The 22,885-nt window shown below is 40.1% G+C and overlaps 1 protein-coding gene across 4 annotated transcripts in view; it reads left to right on the top strand.

The window, feature by feature from the left end:
• Window positions 1-22,885, top strand: part of GATAD2B (GATA zinc finger domain containing 2B) — an 83,967-nt gene that overhangs the window by 40,211 nt on the left and 20,871 nt on the right. Inside the window, exon 2 of one of the 4 annotated variants that reach the window (XM_027094917.1) lies at window positions 3,600-3,666. The exons of 2 other annotated variants lie outside the window; for them this stretch is intronic. In XM_027094917.1, coding sequence (XP_026950718.1) covers window positions 3,665-3,666 — 2 coding nt within the window. In that variant the 5' untranslated portion in view covers window positions 3,600-3,664. Of the gene's footprint in view, window positions 1-3,599; window positions 3,667-17,108; window positions 17,462-22,885 lie in introns of those variants that run through there. One more of the 4 variants, XM_027094916.1, reaches the window with a different exon arrangement.

Genomic DNA, 22,885 nt, shown 5'->3' with positions numbered 1-22,885 from the left:
AGCCCGCACTTCAACGAAAGAGCCTTTGTGCCACAGCTAAGACCCAACACAGCTAAAAAATAAATAAATATTAAAAACAAAGAAAAATTATCTATAGATGTTAAAATTAGTGGGTGGAAGTTTGATGCAAAATGGGATTTAGCATAACCTTCCAGTATTTCCCCATAATAATTTTTCAATGGAGAAACCTGGCAGACACCACCTCAGTCAAGTGATTAGAGTTAACATCACCCATAGTTCAACATATTGACATTATGTACTTCCTGACATGATACACTGAGAAGGCCACAACATTACTTTTGTGACATTGCCAAAAATACATAGGCTCAGTCTAATCATGTGAAAACATCAGGCAAACCCAAATTGAGATATATTTCACAAAAGAACTGGCCAGTACTCTTCAAAAATGTGAAGGTAAGAAAGACTAAATTAAACTGCCACATGTTAAAGGAGACCAAAGAGACATGACAACTAAATACTATGTGAGATTGTGGATTGTATCCTGGGTCTGAAAAGGATATTAGTAGGAAAACTAGTGAAATGTGCATAAGGCCTGTAGAATAGCTAATAGTATTGTATCAGCAATTCAGGGGACTTCTCTGGTGCCACAGTGGTTGGGAATCCACCTGCCAATGCAGGGGACACGAGTTCGATCCCTGGTCCAGGAAGATCCCACATGCTGTGGAGCAGCTAAGCCCATGTGCCACAACTACTGAGCCTGCACTCTAGAGCCCATGAACCACAACTACCAAGCCTGTGCGCCACAACTACTGAAGCCCACGCGCCTAGAGCCCGTGCTCTGCAACAAGAGAAGCCACCGCAGTGAGAAGCCTGCGCACTGCAACAAGAGTAGCCCCTGCTTGCTGCAACTAGAGAAAGCCAGTGCACAGCAACGAGGACCCAACAGAGCCAAAAATAAACAGAAATTTTAGAAAAACCAATATTCATTTGTTTCAGTAATGTTGTACTGTGGTTATGTAAGATGTCAACACTACAACTATACTTCAGTTAAAATTTAATTTTAAAATACTTCAATTTTAAAAATAATTTTTTAAAAAGATGTTAAAATTAGGGAGAACAGGATGAAGAGTATGTAGGGCTTCTCTGAACTATTGTTGCAACTTTCTGTAAGTTTAAAATCATTTCAAAGCTGAAAAAGTTTCTTTAAATAATGAGTTCATTAAAGATTTTAAATTTTTTAAAAAATGCCCTTCTTTTTCTAACTACTCATCTGTTTAAGACCAGATTTTTGGGGGGACTTCCCTGGTGGTCCAGTGGCTAAGACTGCACACTCCCAATGCAGGGGGCCTGGGTTTGATCCCTGGTCGGGGAACTAGATCCCACATGCCGCAACTAAGAAGTTCTCATGCTGCAATTAAAGATCCCACATTATAGCAGCAAAGATCCCGCGTGTCTCAGCTAAGACCTGATGCAGACAAATAAGTAATAAATACTAAAAAAGTTTTTTTTCCTCCATATTTATATACTTCAACTAAAACAACATCACAGCAGATTGAATGCAGCAGCAGTCATGGGAATCCAGCTTTCTTTTTTGTTTTTAAAATTTTTTTTTGGTCTGCATTGGGTCTTCGTTGCTGCACACGGGCTTTCTCTAGTTGCAGCAAGTGGGGGCTACTCTTCTTGCAGTGCACGGGCTTCTCATTGCGGTGGCTTCTCTTGTGGAGCACAGGCTCTAGGCGCGTGAGCTTCAGTAGTTGTGGCGCGCGGGATTAGTTGCTCCGCGGCGTGGGAGATCTTCCTGGACCAGGGCTTGAACCCATGTCCCCTGCATTGGCAGGGATTCTTAACCACTGCACCACCAGGGAAGTCCTAATGAACTAATATTTTTAAAATTCTGTTTTAATTTCTAATACAGTGACTATTGATAGCTATAGACTACAAGCAAAAAATCTCTTTGGAGTCTTAATTTTTAGGAATGTCCTCTTAAAGGGATCCTGAGACCAAAAAGTTTTGAGAACTGGGAGAGTATGCCTAAGAGCTGCAACAAAGATCCAAAAACTCAAGGGCGCAAACAAGATAGAAAGTATTTCTTTCATGTAATTGCCCAAGGTGATTGGTTCTTGATGCTCTGTTGTTTTGTGTGGTAATTCAGGAACTCAGGTTCTTTTATACTAATTTTCCTGCTGATCCCTAGAACAATGGTTCTTATACTTTAGCATGCATCAGAGTCACCTGGAATGCTTGTTAAAACATAAAACACAGTCCCTAGTCTCTTTCCCCAGAATTTCTGATTCATGGGTTTGGAATGGGGCTCGAGAGTTTGTATATCCAACAAATTCCCAAGAGATGCTGATACCACTATCGGGGATCAACTTCTAGGGTACTGTCCTTGTCTGCAGGCTTGAAACTGTGTTGCAGCCAGCAGGAAGGGGAAAAAGCATGAAAGAGTTTGCCTACTTTTTATAGTTCTTGGGCTGAAAGCAGCACACATCACTTCCTCTTTATTTCATCGGCAAGGCAAGAATTTAGCCTAACAATCACCAAGGGAGGCTAGGAAATGTAGTGAGCTGAACAGCTAGGTAGCCAGTATTTCCATTACTATGGAAGGACGGGGGGATTAATTTTGATGGGCAGTGAGCAACAGTATCAAGACATTGGACTTGGATAGGACTAATTAACTAGGCAATATGTTTTGTCAGGTAAAGAACAGAAATTTACTTAGAAGTGTGGCAGGGGAAAGTCTAGGAGAGTAGTATATGTATATATAGAAGTGAAACTGTCTTTTGGAAGATTGGGACAGAGTAACTTGGTTAGGAGGGCAGAGTGGAGGGGGCCAGGTAGTAAGTAATAGTGGAAGGTATTGTACTGCAAGAAGGCTTATCAGATTTATATGATAAATTGATTCAGCAAGAAGCCAGCTGAGAAGCTGTTCTCTCCTGCTGTAAGGGTCTTAAGGTCCTTCTCTGTTGATGCTCTGTGTTGTTATTTTCCCACTCTAAATCTGAGTCACAGAAATCATTTTAGGGGCTCTTGGTGCCTTGGTGTTAATTACCCATATATGTGTATCTGATACATAATTTTCTCTAATGTGACCCCAGGGGGTGGCAGTTGCATGGTATATCCCCTTGCCTCCTTGACCTACAAACCCAAATGAAAAATGGGGAGCCAAAACTTAGCTGACCACCTAGAATAGCGTGGGGATATTGTATGGGGGTTGAGGCTTCTTGCTTTAGAAATGGGAAGATGTTTACATAGAGAATAATCATCAAAAGTCTCCATCTAGTAAGAAGGCTGAATAATCCTGAAATAGCAGAAATGAATCAGCTCTGCTGTTGAAGTTAAAATTGTGTAGCATTTGCTCAGTCTCATTTGCTCCATTGTCCACTACCAAAGTAGCATGCAAATGAAGGGCTCAGTTATTCACTTAACAGGTAATCATTGAGTGATTTTTTTTTAAGTGCCAGGAACTTATCTCAGAACTGGGGATATAGCAGTGAACAAAGTAGACAAATCCTTCACTCCATAGTGTTTATAAGTTAGTAGAGGAAGAAGGAAGACAATAACCAAATGCATACTATGTCAGAAAAATAAATCAGGATTTGGGTGAAAGGGTTAATGTGCCTTTGTTTTCAGTGTAGATCAATTTAAGTGGGACCCGTGATATTCTACCTAAGAATGGCTTAAGACAAGTTCTGTGTCATACATGTAAGTTTTGCACCTTTAATTTGTAAAAGTAAGTCTTGACTAACAGAAAGTTGATAAAAGTGAAATGTGATTTCTTTGGATCCCAGCTTCCTTCTTCGTAGGCTTGATGTTTTGTAACAGCTTTAGTGATATTTGTAGTAATCTGCCAGTGTCTTCTATAGTTGTGTCAGGTTTATTTCTAACCTATGGTTGATAATATTGCTAGATATATTGTAATATAATAAACATTTAAGGGTATGATCTGTCCTGTGTCTTTTTGTCTTATACAGAGATAAGGGTGGTCTCTCTTGGTTACCTGTTATCGAAACCTCCTTTTAATGAGAAATAGTTAATAGAGCTCAGATACGCACATTGATGCATACTCTTCTCAAGCCCTTGTCCACAGTCTTTTCTGTTGCATCAAATGTTGAATTCCAGAGGTTGTTACCTCTAGGACTGTATGGAAGCAACTTCTAAGATGATCCAATAAAATGGTACATTCAGAGATAATTTTACTCTTTGTAGCATCTAACATATTCTGTAGCCATTTTGTTTTTCCTTAAGGGCTTTTACCCCCATTTGAGGAATTCGTTTTGCAGTTTGGTTTGTATGTGTTTAAGTTCCTTTAGGGAACTAAAATAGAGAGGTTCCATCCTAGGGAAGTGTGGAGTTAATTGTTGGGAATAATTGGCAGTAGGAAGCATTAGATAGCTTGGAAGGAGCTCAGCTATCTGGTTTGCATTAGGGTAGTTTGGAGATGTGCAGAACAGAACCATTGCTCTGTGATCTTTGCCAGGACCTGGAAGTACAATTTGCTTCCAGTTTGGTGGAAGTCAAATGGCCATTCATTCAGCTTACATTTGCAAGTAGTGGGCATGAGCCTACTAATCTCAGAAGCTCCATTGAGATAGAATTTATCGGTATGGTTATGTTTATCCCTTTAAAGTAAAGAATTTTCATTACAGAAATTTTATTAGACCTACTCTTTGTGGAATAAATATCTAGCTAGGCTGCTACTTATAACATTCTCCCTTCTCTGTTATGAGTAATGTAGTATACAGAGCTATGAATATCCTTGAGGGATATTCTGGAGAAATTTTTGTGAAGCCAAAAACTTTTGTAAGACTCTCCTAAAGCTTACAAATCACTGCTGTTTCCCTTTCATGCCCACCTCCCAGCTCTTGTTTCCTCAAAGTGCGGTTACCCTCACAGTCCACTGAATTCAAATACCTCTGGTTTTACTAGTCTGATTATGAGAGTGTGTATATGGTAAATATTTAGTTGGTGTGTGTGCTACTACTTTCATATGTTGTACCTATGGCAGACAATAATTGAATAAAAGTCTTTACTGATGGAACACAGAATGTTACAGTTGCAGCGAGCGGGGGCTACTCTTCCTTGCGGTGCGCGGGCTTCTCATCGTGATGGCTTCTCTTGTTGTGGAGCACGGGCTCTAGGCGCGCGGGCTTCAGTAGTTGTGGCACATAGGCTCAGTAGTTGTGGCTTGCGGGCTCTAGAGTGCAGGCTCAGTAGTTGTGGTGCATGGGCTTAGTTGTTCTGTGGCATGTGGGATCTTCCCAGACCAGGGCTCCAACCCGTGTCCCCTGCATTGGCAGGTGGATTCTTAGCCACTGTGCCACCAGGGAAGTCCCAGACAAGTTTATTTAGTCCAAGTCTCAATTACTTCTTTCACAGGATAGGGATAATGTGGACTTCATAGGAATGTTTTGAGAATTAAATGAAGTGTTGTTTCTGTGTTTCTTAGCCCACAGTTTTGATATTTAGCCTCGCTCAAATGTTATTCTCCTTTCTCCTATATCCCCTGCCCCTTTGCTCCCAGTACACACCATGTTACTTCTCTTCCTGTTGAAGTGCACTTTCCCCCAACTGTTTTCAGATTTGTGTGATGAATATATCACTCAAAAAATGATTTGTCTGAGAAGAGGCTCTCCTGAGTATGTGTGTATGAAATGTACCTAAGAGATCATGTTTTTCAGAGCAGTGTGAAAGATCACAACTGTTCAAAACTCTTCTTTCCTACCGCCCATTATTATTAGTGCCCTGGTATAAAACATGAAAAAAAAATTTGTTGTTTTCTTCTTTTAAGTATTATTTTTATAATATTCCTAAGGAAAGCCTACATTTTCTCTACTTTGCCCAAATAAAAATGGAGTGTTATAGATAAGCTCTGAAGGAGGTTGGAAAAATGTGGCTAACTCCTATTCCTTTATTTAATTATATACTCCCTAGGTTACTTACTTCCCTGTTTCTTTTGTGAAAGTTTAAGGCAGTCATTCTTCAACTATATAGAGTGATAATAATCACCAGGAAAATATGATAAAATGCAGATTCCTTGGCTCCTCACTGAGAAATTCCAGTTCATTACTTTGAAATGGCCCTGGGAGGATACATTTTAAACACATATCTGAAGTAATTCTGATGTAGGGTCTAAAATGATACTTAGAGAAACATGGATTTAAAGTAAAAGAAAAATGACAAAATTAAATTTATTGAGTTCCATCCATGAGTGACACATTGGTCTACATTACCCTCTTTAGTGATACTTCTCCAAACCTTCAAAAAAAACAAATTTTGGGACTTCCCTAGTGGCGCAGTGGTTAAGAATCTGCCTGCCAATGCCGGGGACACACGTTCTATCCCTGGTCTTGGAAGATCCACATGCCACAAAACAGCTAGGCCTGTGCGCCACAACTACTGAGCCTGCGCTCTAGAGGCCGCAAGCCACAACTACTGAAGCCCGCGTGCCACAACTCCTGAAGCCCGTGCGCCTAGTGCCTGTGCTCCGCAGCAAGAGAAGCCACCGCAACGAGAAGCCCATGCAACCACATAGAAGAGTAGCCCCCGCTCACTGCAACTAAAGAAAGCCCGCACGCAGCAATGAAGACCCAACGTTGCCAAAAATAAATTAATTAAAAAAAATTTTTTTTGTTTGGTTTTCTAATATAGCATGGACCAATACTTTTGTACATATAGTGAGATGAATTACTGGAAAAGGGGGATAAAAAAAGATATCCAAATACAACCCCAGTATTTTGTATTGTTAGATTCAACAGGCATAAAATTACTCTGTCAAATTAAAGTAAAAGTTTCTTAATGTTTACTCGCAACCTCTATGCTTAATCTTATTGCAGAGTGGTAACAAACAGTTCATGGACCAGCACCAGTCTGTGGACCACAGTTTGAGTAGCATTGCTCTTCAGAAAATGAAGATGAGTTTGTGTTAACTGGCAAGCTAGAAACCTAGTCTCTTCTACAAATCCCAGGAAGCCTGATTTCTTCATCTATAAAACTGAGACAGTTTTACTACTCTGCCTATCTTATATGGATGTTATCTTCATATAAAGTGTAATGTATGTAAAAGTACATTGCAAACTAAAAAAACTAATGTAAGTTACATTAATCATCAGAAACATTTATTGAACATTTATTATTGTTCAGGGACTTTTTCAGCAACTAGGGATATAGAGATACTACAAGGAGCTTACTATTCAGTTATATATTTGTCACATAAGGTTGGCAGTATGCTGAGCTGACAAAATTCCAGCTTCATAAACATTTTCCTAGACTTGTGCAGTCTTTTTCTGAACTCAAGTAGCATACTTATATTTTTTAAATATGTAAGTTTGGAATGTTTCTTTGTAATGCCTGAGATAAAAACTTTTTGAAAGTACGTAACATATTTCTCTAATAGATTGGAAACATTTTGGAGGCAGGCCCTCTTTTGAATTGAAGCTTCTTATCCTTCTCATGTATGGGTCCTGTGCTCTTAATCCTGGAGCAGATTACCCCTTCTCCCAACTGGCTCCCAGTCTCAGGCTTGCTGCCCAATACCATACCCTTTCTCTCCTCTGACTACCTCCTGTTCTTAGAGTGTTTGCAGAAGATAGAGTTCCTTTAACAGGAATTTTTGACTGCCTTTTATGAACAGGTTAGGTGCAAGAGATAAGAAAATGAATAATACATAAGGTTCCTGACCTCTGGGAGCTCACAGTTTTTTTTAAGGGAAAAGGACAAGTAATTCAATAATGAGACACGTACTGACATGTTCAAAATGGTTTGAGAACACATGGGAAGAAAAAACTGCCTAGGGGAACAGGGAAGTTTTCATAGATAGGATGACCATCTAATTTTGAGACACTTAAAGGTGAAAGGAATATTGTTAATCAGGAGGGGACACCAGGTATAAATTGGGACTGTCCCATGCAAACTAGGACATATTTCACCCTATTCATAAATGTCTCTATGTAGTCTTAAAGTAAGAGTTGGAGGATTTACTAGGGAAAGAAAATAGCACATAGAAAAGCTTGGAAGCAAGAAAGAATACGTAGGTGTGCCTAGCGCATGAGATACTTGAGGGCAGGAGTAGTAGAAGATAAGGTTGCAAAGGTAAATTGGGATGAGCTGATGTAGGGACCTGTGTGCTAGTGTTGTAGATAATGGGAAGTGTTTGATATTAAGGATGGGATGATAAGATTAGATTTTTTTTTTTTTAAGATCACTTTACTGGCTATATGGAAGATGAAGCGGGGGACACCTTAGATACTGAGACCACAAGATCTTTTAAAATATTTGCTATAGATTAAGAGAGAAAAGATGATATTCTGAATTACGGAATGGCAGGAAAGTTGGAAAGAATGGAGAGACTGCAGAGACATTTAGGTCTTTTAGAGATATTTAGACTTGTTGGGGGAAAAGGCACTTGGCTTCCAGGACACCAAGCTCTCCTGTTTTCTTCCTACCTCACAGACCACTCTTCAATCTTATTTGCTAGGTATTTTCTTCAATTTATAAATGTTGGAGTACCCCAGAGCTCAGCCCTCATACCATCTCTCTGTTTACATTCACTCCTTAAATGATTTTGTCTACCCCCGTGACTTTAAATTCTGTCTATATGTTTATGACTCCTGAATATGTATCCTCAGCCAAACATTTCCTCTTAACTCTAGATTGTGTCTGATAGGCATTTCAAACTTAACATGTTAGAAATACACTTTTCGTTTTTCACTCTAAACATGCTGTTATTCACCATTTTCATAAAAGGCATCATCATTCATGATAAAGCCCTGGAGTCATCCTTGACTGCCTTCTTTTTCATACTTCACATCCAGTACACCAACATTTCTGTTGGCTCTTCTTTCAAGGTATATCCTGATACTTGGTTTGGCCGCAGGATTACCTCTCCTACCTCTTTTCTTGCCACTCTCCCTCTTGGATATGGCACTTCATCTTTACCTTTTTACTGTTTCTAGCATAATACTAAGCACCATTCTGTCTCAAGCAGCATTCTTGCTTTTTTCTGTACCAGTTATATTCTCTCCCATATATATGCATAGCTCACTTTCCACTTAAGTCAGGATTTAACTCAAATGTTATCTTTTTAGATAGGGCTTTCCCAACTATGCTTTTTTATTTATTTATTTATTTTGGCTGCATTGGGTCTTAGTTGCAGCACGCGGGATCTTTGTGGAGGCATGCAGGATCTTTCGTTGCGGTGCACCAGCGCTTTGTTTTGGCATGGGGGCTTCTCTCTGGTTGTGGCGCACAGGCTCAGTAGTTGTAGCACGAAGGCTTTCTAGTGGTGCTTGGGCTCTAGAGCACACAGGCTTAGTTGCCCTGAAGCATATGGGATCTTAGTTCCCCGACCAGAGATCGAACCCGAGTCCCCTGCACTGGAAGGTGGATTCTTAACCATTGGACCACCAGGGAAGTCCCCCAACTGTGCTTTTAAGAATAGTCTCTTCCCCTGATCTGACGCTCTATCCCCTTTTCATGCTTAAATATTTTCAAGGTACTTATCACTGCTTTACCTGCCCGTATTATTTGTTTATTGTTTCTTTTCCCCACTAGAATGTTAAGTCCATGAGTGCCTAGAAAATGCTAATAATAAATATTAGGCATTTCATAAATATTGTATTTCATGGAATCTAAGATGCCTTTGATATTTGTTTTTAAATTGAACTGTAGTTGATTTACAATGTTGTGTTACTTTCTGGTATACAGCAGAGTGATTCAGTTATACATATATATGTATTCTTTTTCATATTCTTTTCCATTATGGTTTATTACAGGATATTGAATATAGTTCCCTGTGCTATACAGTAGGACCTCGTTTATCTATTTTATTTAATTAATTTATTTTTAAAAATTTATTAATTTTATTTATTTTTGGTTGCATTGGGTCTTTGTTGCTGCGCACGGCTTTTCTCTAGCTGCGGCGAGCAGGGGCTACTCTTCGTTGCGGTGCATGGGCTTCTCATTGTGGTGACTTCTCTTGTTGCGGAGCACAGGCTGTAGGTGCACGGGCTCAGTAGTTGTGGCACTCGGGCTCAGTAGTTGTGGCGCACGGGCTTAGTTGCTCCAAGGCATGTGGGATCTTCCTGGACCAGGGCTCGAACCTGTGTCCCCTGCATAGGCAGGTGGATTCTTAACCACTGCGCCACCAGGGAAGCCCCTACCTATTTTATATATAATAGTTTGTATCTGCTAATCCCAAACTCCTAATCTCTCCCTCCCCCACCCCCTTTCCCCTTTGTTAACCATAAGTTTTCTATGTCTGTGAGTCTGTTTTCTGTTTTGTAAATAAGTTCATTTGTGTCATACTTTAGATTCCACATGTAAGTGATACCATATGGTATTTGTCTTTCTCTGACTTACTATCTCTAGGTCCATCCTTGTTGCTGCAAACGTGAAGATGCCATTGGTTTTAAGATGTGTCAATATTTTATGAACCAATAAGGAAGAAGAAATACTGTCAGTTGTTAGATGCCATTGATTGTGAGATATGCCCTGATATCAGAGGTTAAAATAGAGGAAATTATGTATATTAGAATCTATGAAAAAATTATTTGAATGAAGTAGGAAGGAGTCATCTCACATGACTTTAGGGTTTCTAACTTGATTAAAGGAATGATGGTATCTATTATAAATATGGAATACAAGAGAAAGAATAAGATTGATAGAGGAAAGGATACCTCCTCACATTGTGTAACTCATGTGGCAGAAGCAAGAAGAATCTTGCAAGAAGTGGGAAGAAGTCAACTATCTAGTCTGAGACTTAGATTCGATTCTTTTTTTTTTTTTTGCGGTACGCCGGCCTCTCACTGTTGTGGCCCCTCCCATTGCGGAGCACAGGCTCTGGACACGCAGGCTCAGCGGCCATGGCTCACGGGCCCAGCCGCTCCGCCGCATGTGGGATCTTCCCGGACCGGACACAAACCCGTGTCCCCTGCATCGGCAGGCAGACTCTCAACCACTGCGCCACCAGGGAAGCCCTTAGATTCTATTCTTGAAGTCATCCATATCATAGCACTCTTATTACTAGGTCACTTCTTCTCAGGGTAAACACATCTCCAGATTTCTCAACTACTGTATGATCCTTGAATTCATCCTTGAATTACTTGTATTTCTTACTACTGTGTACATACTCGGTACTTCAGAACTGTTTGAATGATTTCAGGAAAATCTTCACTTGATCCCTTCATTGAGATGGAGGTTCTCATTTCCTCCAGCCTTCTTTCTGTGTTGTTGGATTGTCTGATTTGGAGTTATTTAAAATATTACATGGGCGTGAACAGGTCTTGGTAGACCTGTAGCTGATTGATGCCTCCCAGTGGCAGAAAGCAAACCAGGAATTGCCTCTTCTTAAAATGTTAGAAGGGGTGATGTTTCAGCACTTCCTGTTTATAATTGTCATAAGGATTTATTTACTAGGATTATCCCATTCTGAACCCCATAGACTTCTGTAGTCTGAATTCTCCCTCTATCACTTTTTTTCCTTTTTACCTTTTATTCAAGTCCTTTTTGGACTGGAATAGATGAATATAGTGGACTTGGTGATTAATCTTTACATATTTTATTAACATGAAAATTTTATCACTTGCAACGAGTTTTATTAGTGTCTACAGTTGAAAAGGGAATCTTTGTTCTATGAAAGGACACTGTAGCAAAGGCAAGCCAGAGCTATGTGTGTGTGTATATATATGTATATATATATATTATTTTATTTTATTATTTTTTGTGTGTGGTACGTGGGCCTCTCACTGTTGTGGCCTCTCCCGTTGCGGAGCACAGGCTCCGGATGCACAGGCTCAGCCGCCATGGCTCATGGGCCCAGCTGCTCCGCGGCACATGGGATCTTCCCCGGCCAGGGCATGAACCCGTGTCCCCTGCATTGGCAGGCAGACTCTCAACCACTGCGCCACCAGGGAAGCCCCTATATATTTTTTTTAAGTTATATTTATAAAAATATTATAAAGCTACTGTTCCTTTTTAAATATAAAAGCAAGACATAAGGAGTCCAGATTTCTCATCTGATGTGTCTTTTTTCCAAGGCAGTTAGTAGGACCGTGATAACTAACGCGGAATGATCTCACTTTTCAGGTGGGACCCTGTCATCTACATGTAAAGAGCAACTTAATCCCTTACAGACCCAGCTGGTAACCATATCCACAGTATCGGGAAGTCTACATGCACTTCACCTTAATAGTGCTGCTCTATTGAATGTCACACACTGTCCGTATTAAATATATCCACATTACTGTTTTCTGTAGCCAGGTTAAAGGCCTCCTTTTGAAAAAGGAGTCTGTTCTGTTCTGCTTATCTTTTTTTTTTAAATTAAAACAATCTTTAAACTTTTCAATTTTTTAAAACTTTGAAAATGTTTAAATATGTAGAAAAAATGTGAAGAATAGTACAATGAAAAGCTATGTTACTATCTTGAGTCAACAGTGAATGTTTTGCCTCATTGATAGTAGTAACATATACATATTTTTGCTGAATCATTTCAAAGTAAGCTTTAGACATTACCTCTGAATACTTAAGATTGAAGTGTTAGGCAGAATAATGCCCGTTCCCCCAAGATGTCTATCGCCTAATCCCCAGAACCAATGAATATGTTCAGTTTCATGGGAAAGGGAAATTAAGACAGCAGATGGCGTTAAGGTTGCTAATCAGCTAACCTTAAAATATAGATATTATTCTGGACTATCCAGGTGGACCCAGTGTAATCACATGGATGCTTAAAATGGAAAAAGGCAAAAGAGAGAAAGATGGCAACATGAGGAGTGGGCCCAACATTGATGGCTTTGAAGATGGGGAAATGGCCACGAGCCAAGGAAAGCAGGTGGTCTCTAGCTGGAAAAGGCACAAAAATAGATACTCCTCTAGAGACTCCAGGAGAAATTAAAAGAGTCCCGGCTGATGCCCTGAATTTGGTCCAGTGAGACCCATTTCAGACTTCCGACTTCCAGACTGTAGGATAATAAATTTGTACTGTTCAAACCACTAAGTTTGTGGTAATTTGCTTCCCCAAACAAGAAAGACAATTTTCTATTCAACCACAATACCATTATGACACCTAACAAGATTAATAGTAATTCCCTAATATTATCTAATACCCAGTCCATTTGAAATTTCCCCAGTTGTTCCTCATAATATCTTTTTGTAGATTTTCTTTTTAAACCAAGATCTAGTCAAGTATCATACCTTGCATTTGGTATGTCTCTAAGTGTCTCTTAATTTAGAACAGTCTGCAGTGCCGCCCCCCCCCCCCCCTTTTTTTTTTTTGGCGGTATGCGGGCCTCTCACTGTTGTGGCCTCTCCGGACGCGCAGGCTCAGCGGCCGTGGCTCACGGGCCCAGCCGCTCCGCGGCACATGGGATCTTCCCGGACCAGGGCACAAACCCGTATCCCCTGCATCGGCAGGCAGACTCTCAACCACTGCGCCACCAGGGAAGCCCTGCCGCCCCCCTTTTAATATCAACTTTTTAAGAGACCAGACTAGTCTATTTGCAACATGTTCTTCATTGTAGATTTGTTAGATTGTTTCCATATGGTATCATTTAGCTTGTTCTCGGACTCTGTATGTCCCGTAAACTGGACTTCAGTGTAAAGTTTATATGTTTTTGGCAAAAATACTCATGGAAGATGCTGTGTACTTCATAATGCATCACATCAGGAGGCACATAATATCTGATTGTCTCACTGTTTACACTGCCAAGTTTGGTCCCTGGGTTAAGGTGATAGCAAGATCTTTCTGTTGTTAAGGTGTGTTTTTCCCTTTGCAGTTAGTAGTCTTTGGTGTTGTTTTGTTTATTTTAAGCTGGGTGGCCTATCTGCTCTGAAAGGATACTGAGCTAGTTATTATGAAAATAAATTTTGAACTTCCAGACCATCGTTTTGACTCTGGAGTATAGCAGACCATATAACTAAAACCGTTTGCAATTCCATTGCAAAACACCACCTAGTGATGCTGGATAAAATATTGTAAAACAAACTTTTTTTTTTGTTTTAAAACACATAGCTGAGCCTGAAAGAAGTAAGGAAAATTCTCAGGAACCACATGAATGAAAGGGAACTGAAAATGAGCAGTGTGCATGTGACTTAATGCTGTGGCAGTTCTGGGGGCTTTTCTAGTTTCAGTAACCAAAAGACTCGGTCTTTTTTTTTTTCTTGGCCGCACCGCGAGGCGTGCAGGATATTAGTTCCCGACCGGGGGCCCCTGCAGTGGAAGTGCAGAGTCTTAACCACTGGACCACCAGGGAGGTCCCTAAAAGACTTGGTCTTAATGCTCATGAGGAGTCCATAGACAAAGTTTAGGCCTGTATGGAACGGAGGTAGAGATGAGAATCCCCTTATAAAGCCAAGATCCTTAAAGACTCATGTTCAGGGAAGGGAGGTGACCATAAAAAATTCCATCCCCTAGTTCAAGGAAACAAGAAAACTTTTCGGTCTCAGCTTAGGCTCTGACTAGGGGTGGGTGGGAATCTCCCCTGAAAACTTAAGTATGAGGCTACTTTCATATGGATTTAAATTATTTTTGTCTGAGATCCCCAAGCTGAGAAATAAATATAAAAAATTATTCGGAATGCTTTATATCCTTGCAGTAACTGGCAGAAGCACGTGAAAAACTGCTCTGGAGGAACAGGTCCACAATGCAAACCACACAGGATTCCTACAGATAAAGTCCCAATGAAGACAAGGTGCTCTTAAAAAAAAGACAAAAAGCACAAGAAAACAATTCATTTACCATGAACAAGAGTCACAGATACAATAAGCAGCAGGAATTGAAAACTTCAGATAATAGAGCCATTGGCTATAGTCCATAAAATAAATGTATTTATTAAATACAAAGATTTGAGACGAAAAAGTACTTTGGAGACAGATTTGAAAAAATATCTTGAATATCTTAAAAAGTACAGATTATGGTCTTCTATTCAGCAGGTATTTATCTAGTACATATTATGGGCCAGGCACTGAAAAAACTATCTCAAGGAGCTTATATTTTAGTGGGTGGGAAACAGACCAACATATATAAACATAATAGGCCAGGCAGTTGTAATTACCAAGAAGAAGAATAAAGTTTTATAAGGGGGTGACAGAGTAATGATGAAAGGTGCTGTGTTTTTATCGTTTGTTTGTTTTCCCTAATAGATGCATTAGGAAAAGGCTCCCTGAGATACGAAGGAAATAAGGGAACAAGCCACATGGCTATCAGGGGAGATCAAGGAGACTAAACTGACTGGAAAGGGAGTTTATGGGAGAGTATTGGGAGATATAAAGTCAGATGGTAGTGGGCCAGATTATGTAGGGCCTTATAGGCTATGATAAAGACTTGCAGTGCTGTTCTGGTTACTATTGCTGTGCAACAAGTTAGTTACCCCAAAACTTAGTAACTTAAAATAGCTGTTTTATTATGCTCTTGGATTCTGTGGGTCAGTAATTCATTCAGGTTGGGCACAGTGGTGATTGCTTGTTTCTGCTCTAGTGAATGGTGCTGTAGCTGGGAAGATGCAGAAGTGGGGAAGATGTATTAGTGGGGGGCTGGAATCATCTGAGGGTTCATTCACTTACATGTCTGGTGCCCTGGGCTGAGATGACTTGAAGAGTAAGCCTGTCAACTGAAGTGTCTACATGTGACTTCTCCCTGAGGCTTTGCTTCTTCACACTATGGCAGCCTCAAGGTAGTTGTACCTCTTAGAAAGCAGTTCGAACGGTCTCCAGACTTCAGTGTTCCAGAGGATAAGGCAAAAGCTGCATTGCTTTTTATAACCCAGTGGCAGAAGTCACCCAACATCACTTCTGCTATACTCTACAGGTTGAAGCAGTCATAAACCCACCTAGATTCAAGGGAAGGGGACACAGATTCCCCACCACCACCACCACCACCACCTCTTGATATGAGGAATTTCAAAGAATTTGGGGTGACAGTGTTTGTAAACCACTACAGATGCCATTAAAAAGCATTTTGAGCAAAGGAGTGATATGATCTCACTTAAATTTTAGAAAGATCACTCTTGTTTCTCTGTGGAACATAGACTGAGAAGGGCAAGAGCAGAAGCAGAGTTTAAAAAAGTTACAATAGTCTGGGCAGGAGATGACAATAGCTTGGACTAGAATAATAACATGACAGTGGTGATAAGATGTCAGATTTGAAATATATTTGGAAAGGAGTACTGACAGAATTTACAGATGGAATGCATGTAGGGTGTGAGAAAGAGAAACCAAGAATGACTCCAAAGAGTTTGATTTAAGCAATTGGTTGAATGGCAGTGTCGTTTACTGAGGTGGGAAGCACTAGGGGAAGAAAAAGTTTTTATCCCAGGAGTTCAGAAATTCAGTTTTGGACATAAATTCATAAAATGCCTGTTAGACATCCAAATGGAGATAACAGTTAGGCAGTTGAATATATAAAGAGAATTTTAGAGGAGAGGTGAGGTCCAGGAATATAAATTTTGGAATTAGCATATAGTTGCTCTTTAAAGCCATAGGAATATATGAGATTATGTAGAGAGTGAGTGCAAATAAAGAAAAGGTACATGATTGAGCCCAAGGGCATGCATACAGTTAGAATTAGGAATATCAGTAGAAACTAGTGAAGGGGAGAGTAAGAATAAATGGTCATGAAGACATACAGATGGGGAAGTTCCCTGGAGGCCTAATGGTTAGGATTCTGGTCTTTCACTGCGGTGGCATGGATTCATTTCCCTGGTTGGGGAACTGAGACGTGCGGCCAAAAAAAAAAAAAAAGACATTACAGATGGCCAACAGGTACATGAAAAGGTGTTCATCATCACTAATCATCAGGGAAATGCAAATCAAAACCACAGTGAGGGTTTCCCTGGTGACGCAGTGGTTAAGAATCCGCCTGCCAATGCAGGGGACACGGATTCGAGCCCTGGTCCAGGAAGATCCCACATGCCTTGGAGCAACTAAGCCCGTGCGCCACAACTACTGAGCCTGCGCTCTAGAGCCCATAAGCCACAACTACTGAGCCCTCATGCCACAACTACTGAAGCCCGCAAGCCTAGAGCCCGTGCTCCGCAACAAGAGAAGCCACCACAGTGAGAAGCCCATGCACCGCAACGAAGAGTAGCCCCCGCTCGCCGCAGCTAGAGAAAGCCCACGCAGAGCAACGAAGACCCAACACAACCAAAAATAAATTAAAAACAAAAAAAACCCCAAAAAATAACAGTGAGTTATCTCCTCACACTTGTTAGAATGGCTGTTATCAAAAAGACAAGAAGTTAGTGTTGGCGAGGATGGGGAAGTGGGAATCCTTGTGCACGGTTGGTGGTAATGTAAATTGGTGCAGCCATTTTGAAAAACAGTATGGAGGTTCCTCAAAAAAATTAAAACTAAAACTACCATATGATCCAACAGCTCCACTTGTGGATATTTATCTAAAGGAAACAAAAACACTAACTTGAAAAGATAATGTACCTTCATGTTTTTTGTGGCAGTATTTACAATAGCCAAGACATGGAAGCAACCTGAGTGTCCATCAGTGGATGAATAGGTAAAGAAAATGTGATATATATGTGTATACACACACACACAAAGTGGATTAGTCATTAAAAAGAAGGAAATCTTGCTATTTGTGACAACATGGATGGACCTTGAGGGCATTATGCTAAGTGAAATAAGTGAAACAGAGAAAGACAAATACTGTATGATCTTATATGTTGAATGTAAACAAAACAAAACAAAACAAAACAAAAAACCCCAACTCATGGATACAGAGGGCAGATTGGTGGTTGCCAGGGCGGCTGGGGGGAAATGGAGCAAAAATGGGTGACGGTGGTCAAAAGGTACAAACTTCCAGTTATAAAATAAATCATGGAGGTGTAATGTACAGCATGGTGACTATAGTTAATAACACTTTTTCTAAAAATTGAAGTATAGTTGATTTACAATATTGTGTTTCAGGTGTACAGCAAAGTGATTCAGTTACATATATACTTTCAGATTATTTTGCATTACAGTTTATTATAAGATACTGAATATAGTTCTGTGCTATACAGTAAATCCTTGTTGCTTATCTGTTTTACCTATAGTAGAACTATGTATATAGTTTTCAGACAAAATAAGCTTTGAGACCATAATTAGGAACTTTTTAAGATACAAATAAATATAAATTGTAAAGGAGAACATTGATAAAGGAAATTTAAAATGACTGAAAAAGTCTTTATTTCATCTTTGTTTTTAAATGGTATTTTTTTGATAGGTATGGTATTTTAGATTGTCAGATTTTTTTCTTTCAGTATTTTAAGGATGTTGCTGTCTTCTCTTTTGCATTGTTTCCAGCAAGAAATTTGATGTTATCCTTATCTTTACATGTAATCATGGTTTTTTTTGATGTGGACCATTTTTTTTAAGTCTTTATTGAATTTGTTACAATATTGCTTGTTTTTTTATTGTTTTTGTTTGTTTGTTTATACTGAAGGTTCTTATTAGTCATCAATTTTATACACATCAGTGTATACATGTCAATCCCAATCACCCAATTCAGCACACCACCATCCCCACCCCACCATGGCTTTCCCCCCTTGGTGTCCAAACGTTTGTTCTCTACATCTGTGTCTCAACTTCTGCCCTGCAAACCGGTTCATCTGTACCATTTTTCTAGGTTCCGCATAAATGCGTTAATATACGATATTTGTCTTTCTCTTTCTGACTTACTTCACTCTGTATGACAGTCTCTAGATCCATCCACGTCTCAACAAATGACTCAATTTCGTTCCTTTTTATGGCTGAGTAATATTCTATTGTATATATGTACCACTACTTGTTTGCTTCTGTTTTATGTTTTGTTTTTTTGGCCGTGAGGCATGTGGGATCTTAGCTCCCAGACCAGGGATCAAACCCACACCCCCTGCATTGGAAGGCAAAGGCTTAACCACTGGACAGCTAAGGAAGTCCCTTTATAGTAGTTTTGAGCAATTTGATTATGACGTCCCTTGGTGTAGTTTTTATCATGTTTCTTGTGCTTCAGGTTTGTTGAAGTTCTTGGATTTGTAGGTTTATAGTTTTCATCATTTATTCATTTTGACTGTTATTTCTTTTCTTCTCTTTATTCTTCTTTTGGCTGTGTTGGGTCTTAGTTGCTGCGCACGGGCTTTCTCTAGTTGTGGCGAGCAGGAGCTACTCTTTTTTTTTTTTTTTTTTTTTTGTGGTACGCAGGCCTCTCACTGTTGTGGCCTCTCCCGTTGTGGAGCATCGGCAGCCATCTTTCTGCAGTTCTTACTTCTATGGTACTCTGTCCTTTTTGAAATCTAGCTGCCTTTGTCTCACTATACGCTTACACCCTCATCTCCCTCTCTTTGTTTTTTGTTTGTTTGTTTGTTTGTTTTGCAATATGTTGGCCTCTCACTGTTGTGGCCTCTCCCGTTGCGGAGCACGGGCTCCAGATGACGCGCAGGCTCAGCGGCCGTGGCTCACGGGCCCAGCCACTCTGCAGCATGTGGGATCTTCCCAGACCGGGGCACGAACCCGTGTCCCCACATCGGCAGGCGGACTCTCAACCACTGCGCCACCAGGGAAGCCCCATCGCCCTCTCTTGAACTCAGGAGTCTGCCTGGCTCTGCCTCATTTCCCCCTCCCCACATTATGTCCTAGAAACTCTCCTATGGCAGAGTTCCCTGGCAGTCCAGTGGTTAAGTGGAAGCTCTGCGCTTCCACTGCGGGGGGTGCGGGTTCCATTCCTGGTCAGGGAACTATGATCCCACGTGCCATGAGGCCAAAAAATAAATAAATAAAAGGTTTTTTTTAAAAAAAAAAAAAAAGTAACTCTCCTATGGCAAAAACGAGTGCAGTTGTAGAGCTCACCTCATTTGTTTCCTGTCCCTCTGGGATCACTATCCTTTGTTGCCTGATGTCCAGTGTCTTGAAAACCTTGTTTCATGTATTTTGTCCGGAGGTTTTTTGTTATTTCAGGTGAGAGGGCAAATCTGTCCTGTGTTACAGAATCTTGGCCAGAAGTGGAAATCACAGCATTGGTTTAAACATCAACATATTGGTGCCTAAATGTTGAATTGGAGAATGATTACTGAATCAAATATTTTTGCTGTGGAGTTCTACACAGCAGTTAAAACAAATGAATTGGTGCTTCATGTATTTACTTGGATAAATTTTAAATATTAAAAAATTAAACATTGAAAAGCAAAACGAAAAAGGATACATACAAGAGCTACTTTTTTTTTTTTTTTGGCTTTGCCGGGTCTTAGTTCAATATGCGGGAATCTCTTAGCTGCGGCATGTGGAATCCCAGCTGCAGCATGTGGGATCTAGTTCCCTGACCAGGGATCAAACCCAGGTCCCCTGCACTGGGAGCGCGGAGCCCTAGCCACTGGACGGCCAGGGAAGTCTCCCAAGAGCTACTTTTAAAAATACATGAACTAGGGAATTGTTTAGGTGTGGTGCGGCCTAAACAAACAAACAAATAAATAAATACTATACTATGTACTATTTATGGATACATATATATGTAATAGAATGATAACAAATCCATCATAATGCCTTTCTCTGGGAAGGGAAGAAGGGAGAATAGAGAATGGTTTGGTGGGGAAGTGACACAGAGTGCTTCAACTGTATCTGTAAAGTTTAATTCACTAAAAATAAATTAGTATTTCTCTAATGTGATTAAATGAGGGAATAAATATAAAGGGCCTTGTACATTGCCTAGTAAATAAAAGGCAGCTCAGTAGATACTAATTCATTTTACTCACCTCTATCCCTCCTCTTCCCTCTCAGAATCTTCTAAAAGTTTTCGCTGCAGACCTGTATTTTGATTTGGGGCTAACAATGGGTCAAAAACTTGACAAGCATGAATCTAAAGCTTTGTCACCATCTGGCCATTCTTGTTTTTTACAACAGTCAACAGTAAATTTAAAGCTGGACATTTTTCTCCTGTAAATTGTTGGACACAATTAACTACTCTTCTTTAATTTGTTGACATGTCATGCTTTCCTAGTTTTCCACTAGCTCTCTTAGTTTCCTCTGACCAGCCAATCCTTAAATGTAGGTACTGCCCAAGGTTCTATCCTTGGCTCTTTTCCTTCTGAGTATATATTCATTTCTTTTTCTGGACAGTTTCACTCATCCCTGTACATTACTTCAATTACCTCCTTTACCTGTTCAAATATTTATCTCCAGCTCTGGCCTGAACTCTGGCTCTCTTTGTATGCCTCGTATCCACCTGTTTATTGGATATCTCCACTTTGATTTCATTTCAGCACTTCTGACAGTTATCTATTCTTTAGGATATTTTCAGTTTAGGTAACAGAAAACCGAGTTCATACTGGCTTAAACATTAAAGGAATTTATTGGTCTGTGTAACAGGACTAGCTTCAAAGTAGTTTGATCTGATGGCACAGCTGTGTAATTAGCTCTCCTCTCAGTATTCTACTGTGCACAGTGTCTGCTTTATCTGCAAGCTGCCTTCCCTCATGGTCACAAGGTGGCTGCCAAAGCAACACACCAGTGTTACATATTTTCTCATTCAGAGGAAGATAATAGAATTGATAGGACTTGGTGACTTAGATTTAAGAGTCTGGAAAAGTCAAAGATGATTTCCAGGCTTCTAACTTTTGCCTCTGGATGAATTGAATTCTCTTCATTATGAGGAAGAAAAGCAGGATATAGGGAAGGCAGAGGAAATGTAACATCTAAGTACTTTAGTTATATGCACGTCTGTCTCCTATCAGAATGAAATTGTTAAAGACAGTGACCTGGTCTTTTTTCACCTTTGCTCCTAGTACGTAACCCTGAACTTGTCACATAGTATATATGTAATGTCTGGGGGGGAATGGATGTGTTAGATGCATGTGCAAATACATGAATACACAACACTGCTTCTTAAGATTCTCTCTCTCTGAGTAGCGAGATGTACTGTGTAATAGATTTTTTTTTTTGAAATAGCTGTAAAATGTATAATAGATTTTTGAAGTGAGCTAGACCTGCGTTGGAATTCGAGATTCACTATCCAAAGCTTTGCAGTCTTGGGGTACTTGATTTGACACTTTTTCCCACCTCTAAAGTAGAAATAGTACCACTTAGTAACTTGTTGAGATAATTTAAATAAGAATAAAGTGCCTAGTAGCTAGTAGCATGTTTGACTTTTAAGTAGGTACTTAAGAAATATTAGTTATTATTTGCAGCCCAGAAGAAACAGAAAAGTTGGATTAGGCATTAAAAGGCAACATACAACATTCATTTTACAGAATTTTTGTTTTACTTTTTGGAGAGGAATTTGTGTGTGACAAACTTACATTGAATATTATTTTTGCAACTTCATTGGAGTATAATTTAAGTGTATGATTCAGTGATTTTTTTTTTAAAGTAATTAATTAATTTATTTTTTGGCTGTGTTGGGTCTTCGTTTCTGTGCGAGGGCTTTCTCTAGTTGCGGCAAGCGGGGGCCACTCTTCATCGCGGTACGCGGGCCTCTCACTATCGCGGCCTCCCTTGTTGTGGAACACAGGCTCCAGACGCACAGGCTCAGTAGTTGTGGCTCACGGGCCCAGCTGCTCTGTGGCATGTGGGATCTTCCCAGACCAGGGCTCGAACCCGTGTCCCCTGCATTGGCAGGCAGATTCTCAACCACTGCGCCACCAGGGAAGCCCTGATTTTTTTTTTTTTAAAGTAAATGTGCAGGGACTTCCCTGGTGGTCCAGTGGTTAAGACTCCACGCTTCCAATGCAGGGGGTGTGGGTTCAGTCCCTGGTCAGGGAACTAAGATCCCACATGACTCATGGCGCAGACAATAAATAAATAGATAGATAGATAGATAGATAGATAGATAGAGTTGTGCAGCTGTCACTACAATCAAGTTTTAGATCATCCCCAAAAGATCACTTTTGCCCATTTTTAATCAGTCTCTGTTACATTGGATTTTTTTTATTGTGGCAAAATATACATAAAATAAAATTTACTATTTTAAACA

The sequence above is a fragment of the Aethalodelphis obliquidens genome, unplaced genomic scaffold, assembly GCF_003676395.1.
Source record: "Aethalodelphis obliquidens isolate GAN/ISIS:26980383/991018 unplaced genomic scaffold, ASM367639v1 scaffold90, whole genome shotgun sequence".
NCBI classification, from domain to species: Eukaryota; Metazoa; Chordata; class Mammalia; order Artiodactyla; family Delphinidae; genus Aethalodelphis; species Aethalodelphis obliquidens.
This window is presented reverse-complemented; position numbering and strand designations above follow the sequence as displayed.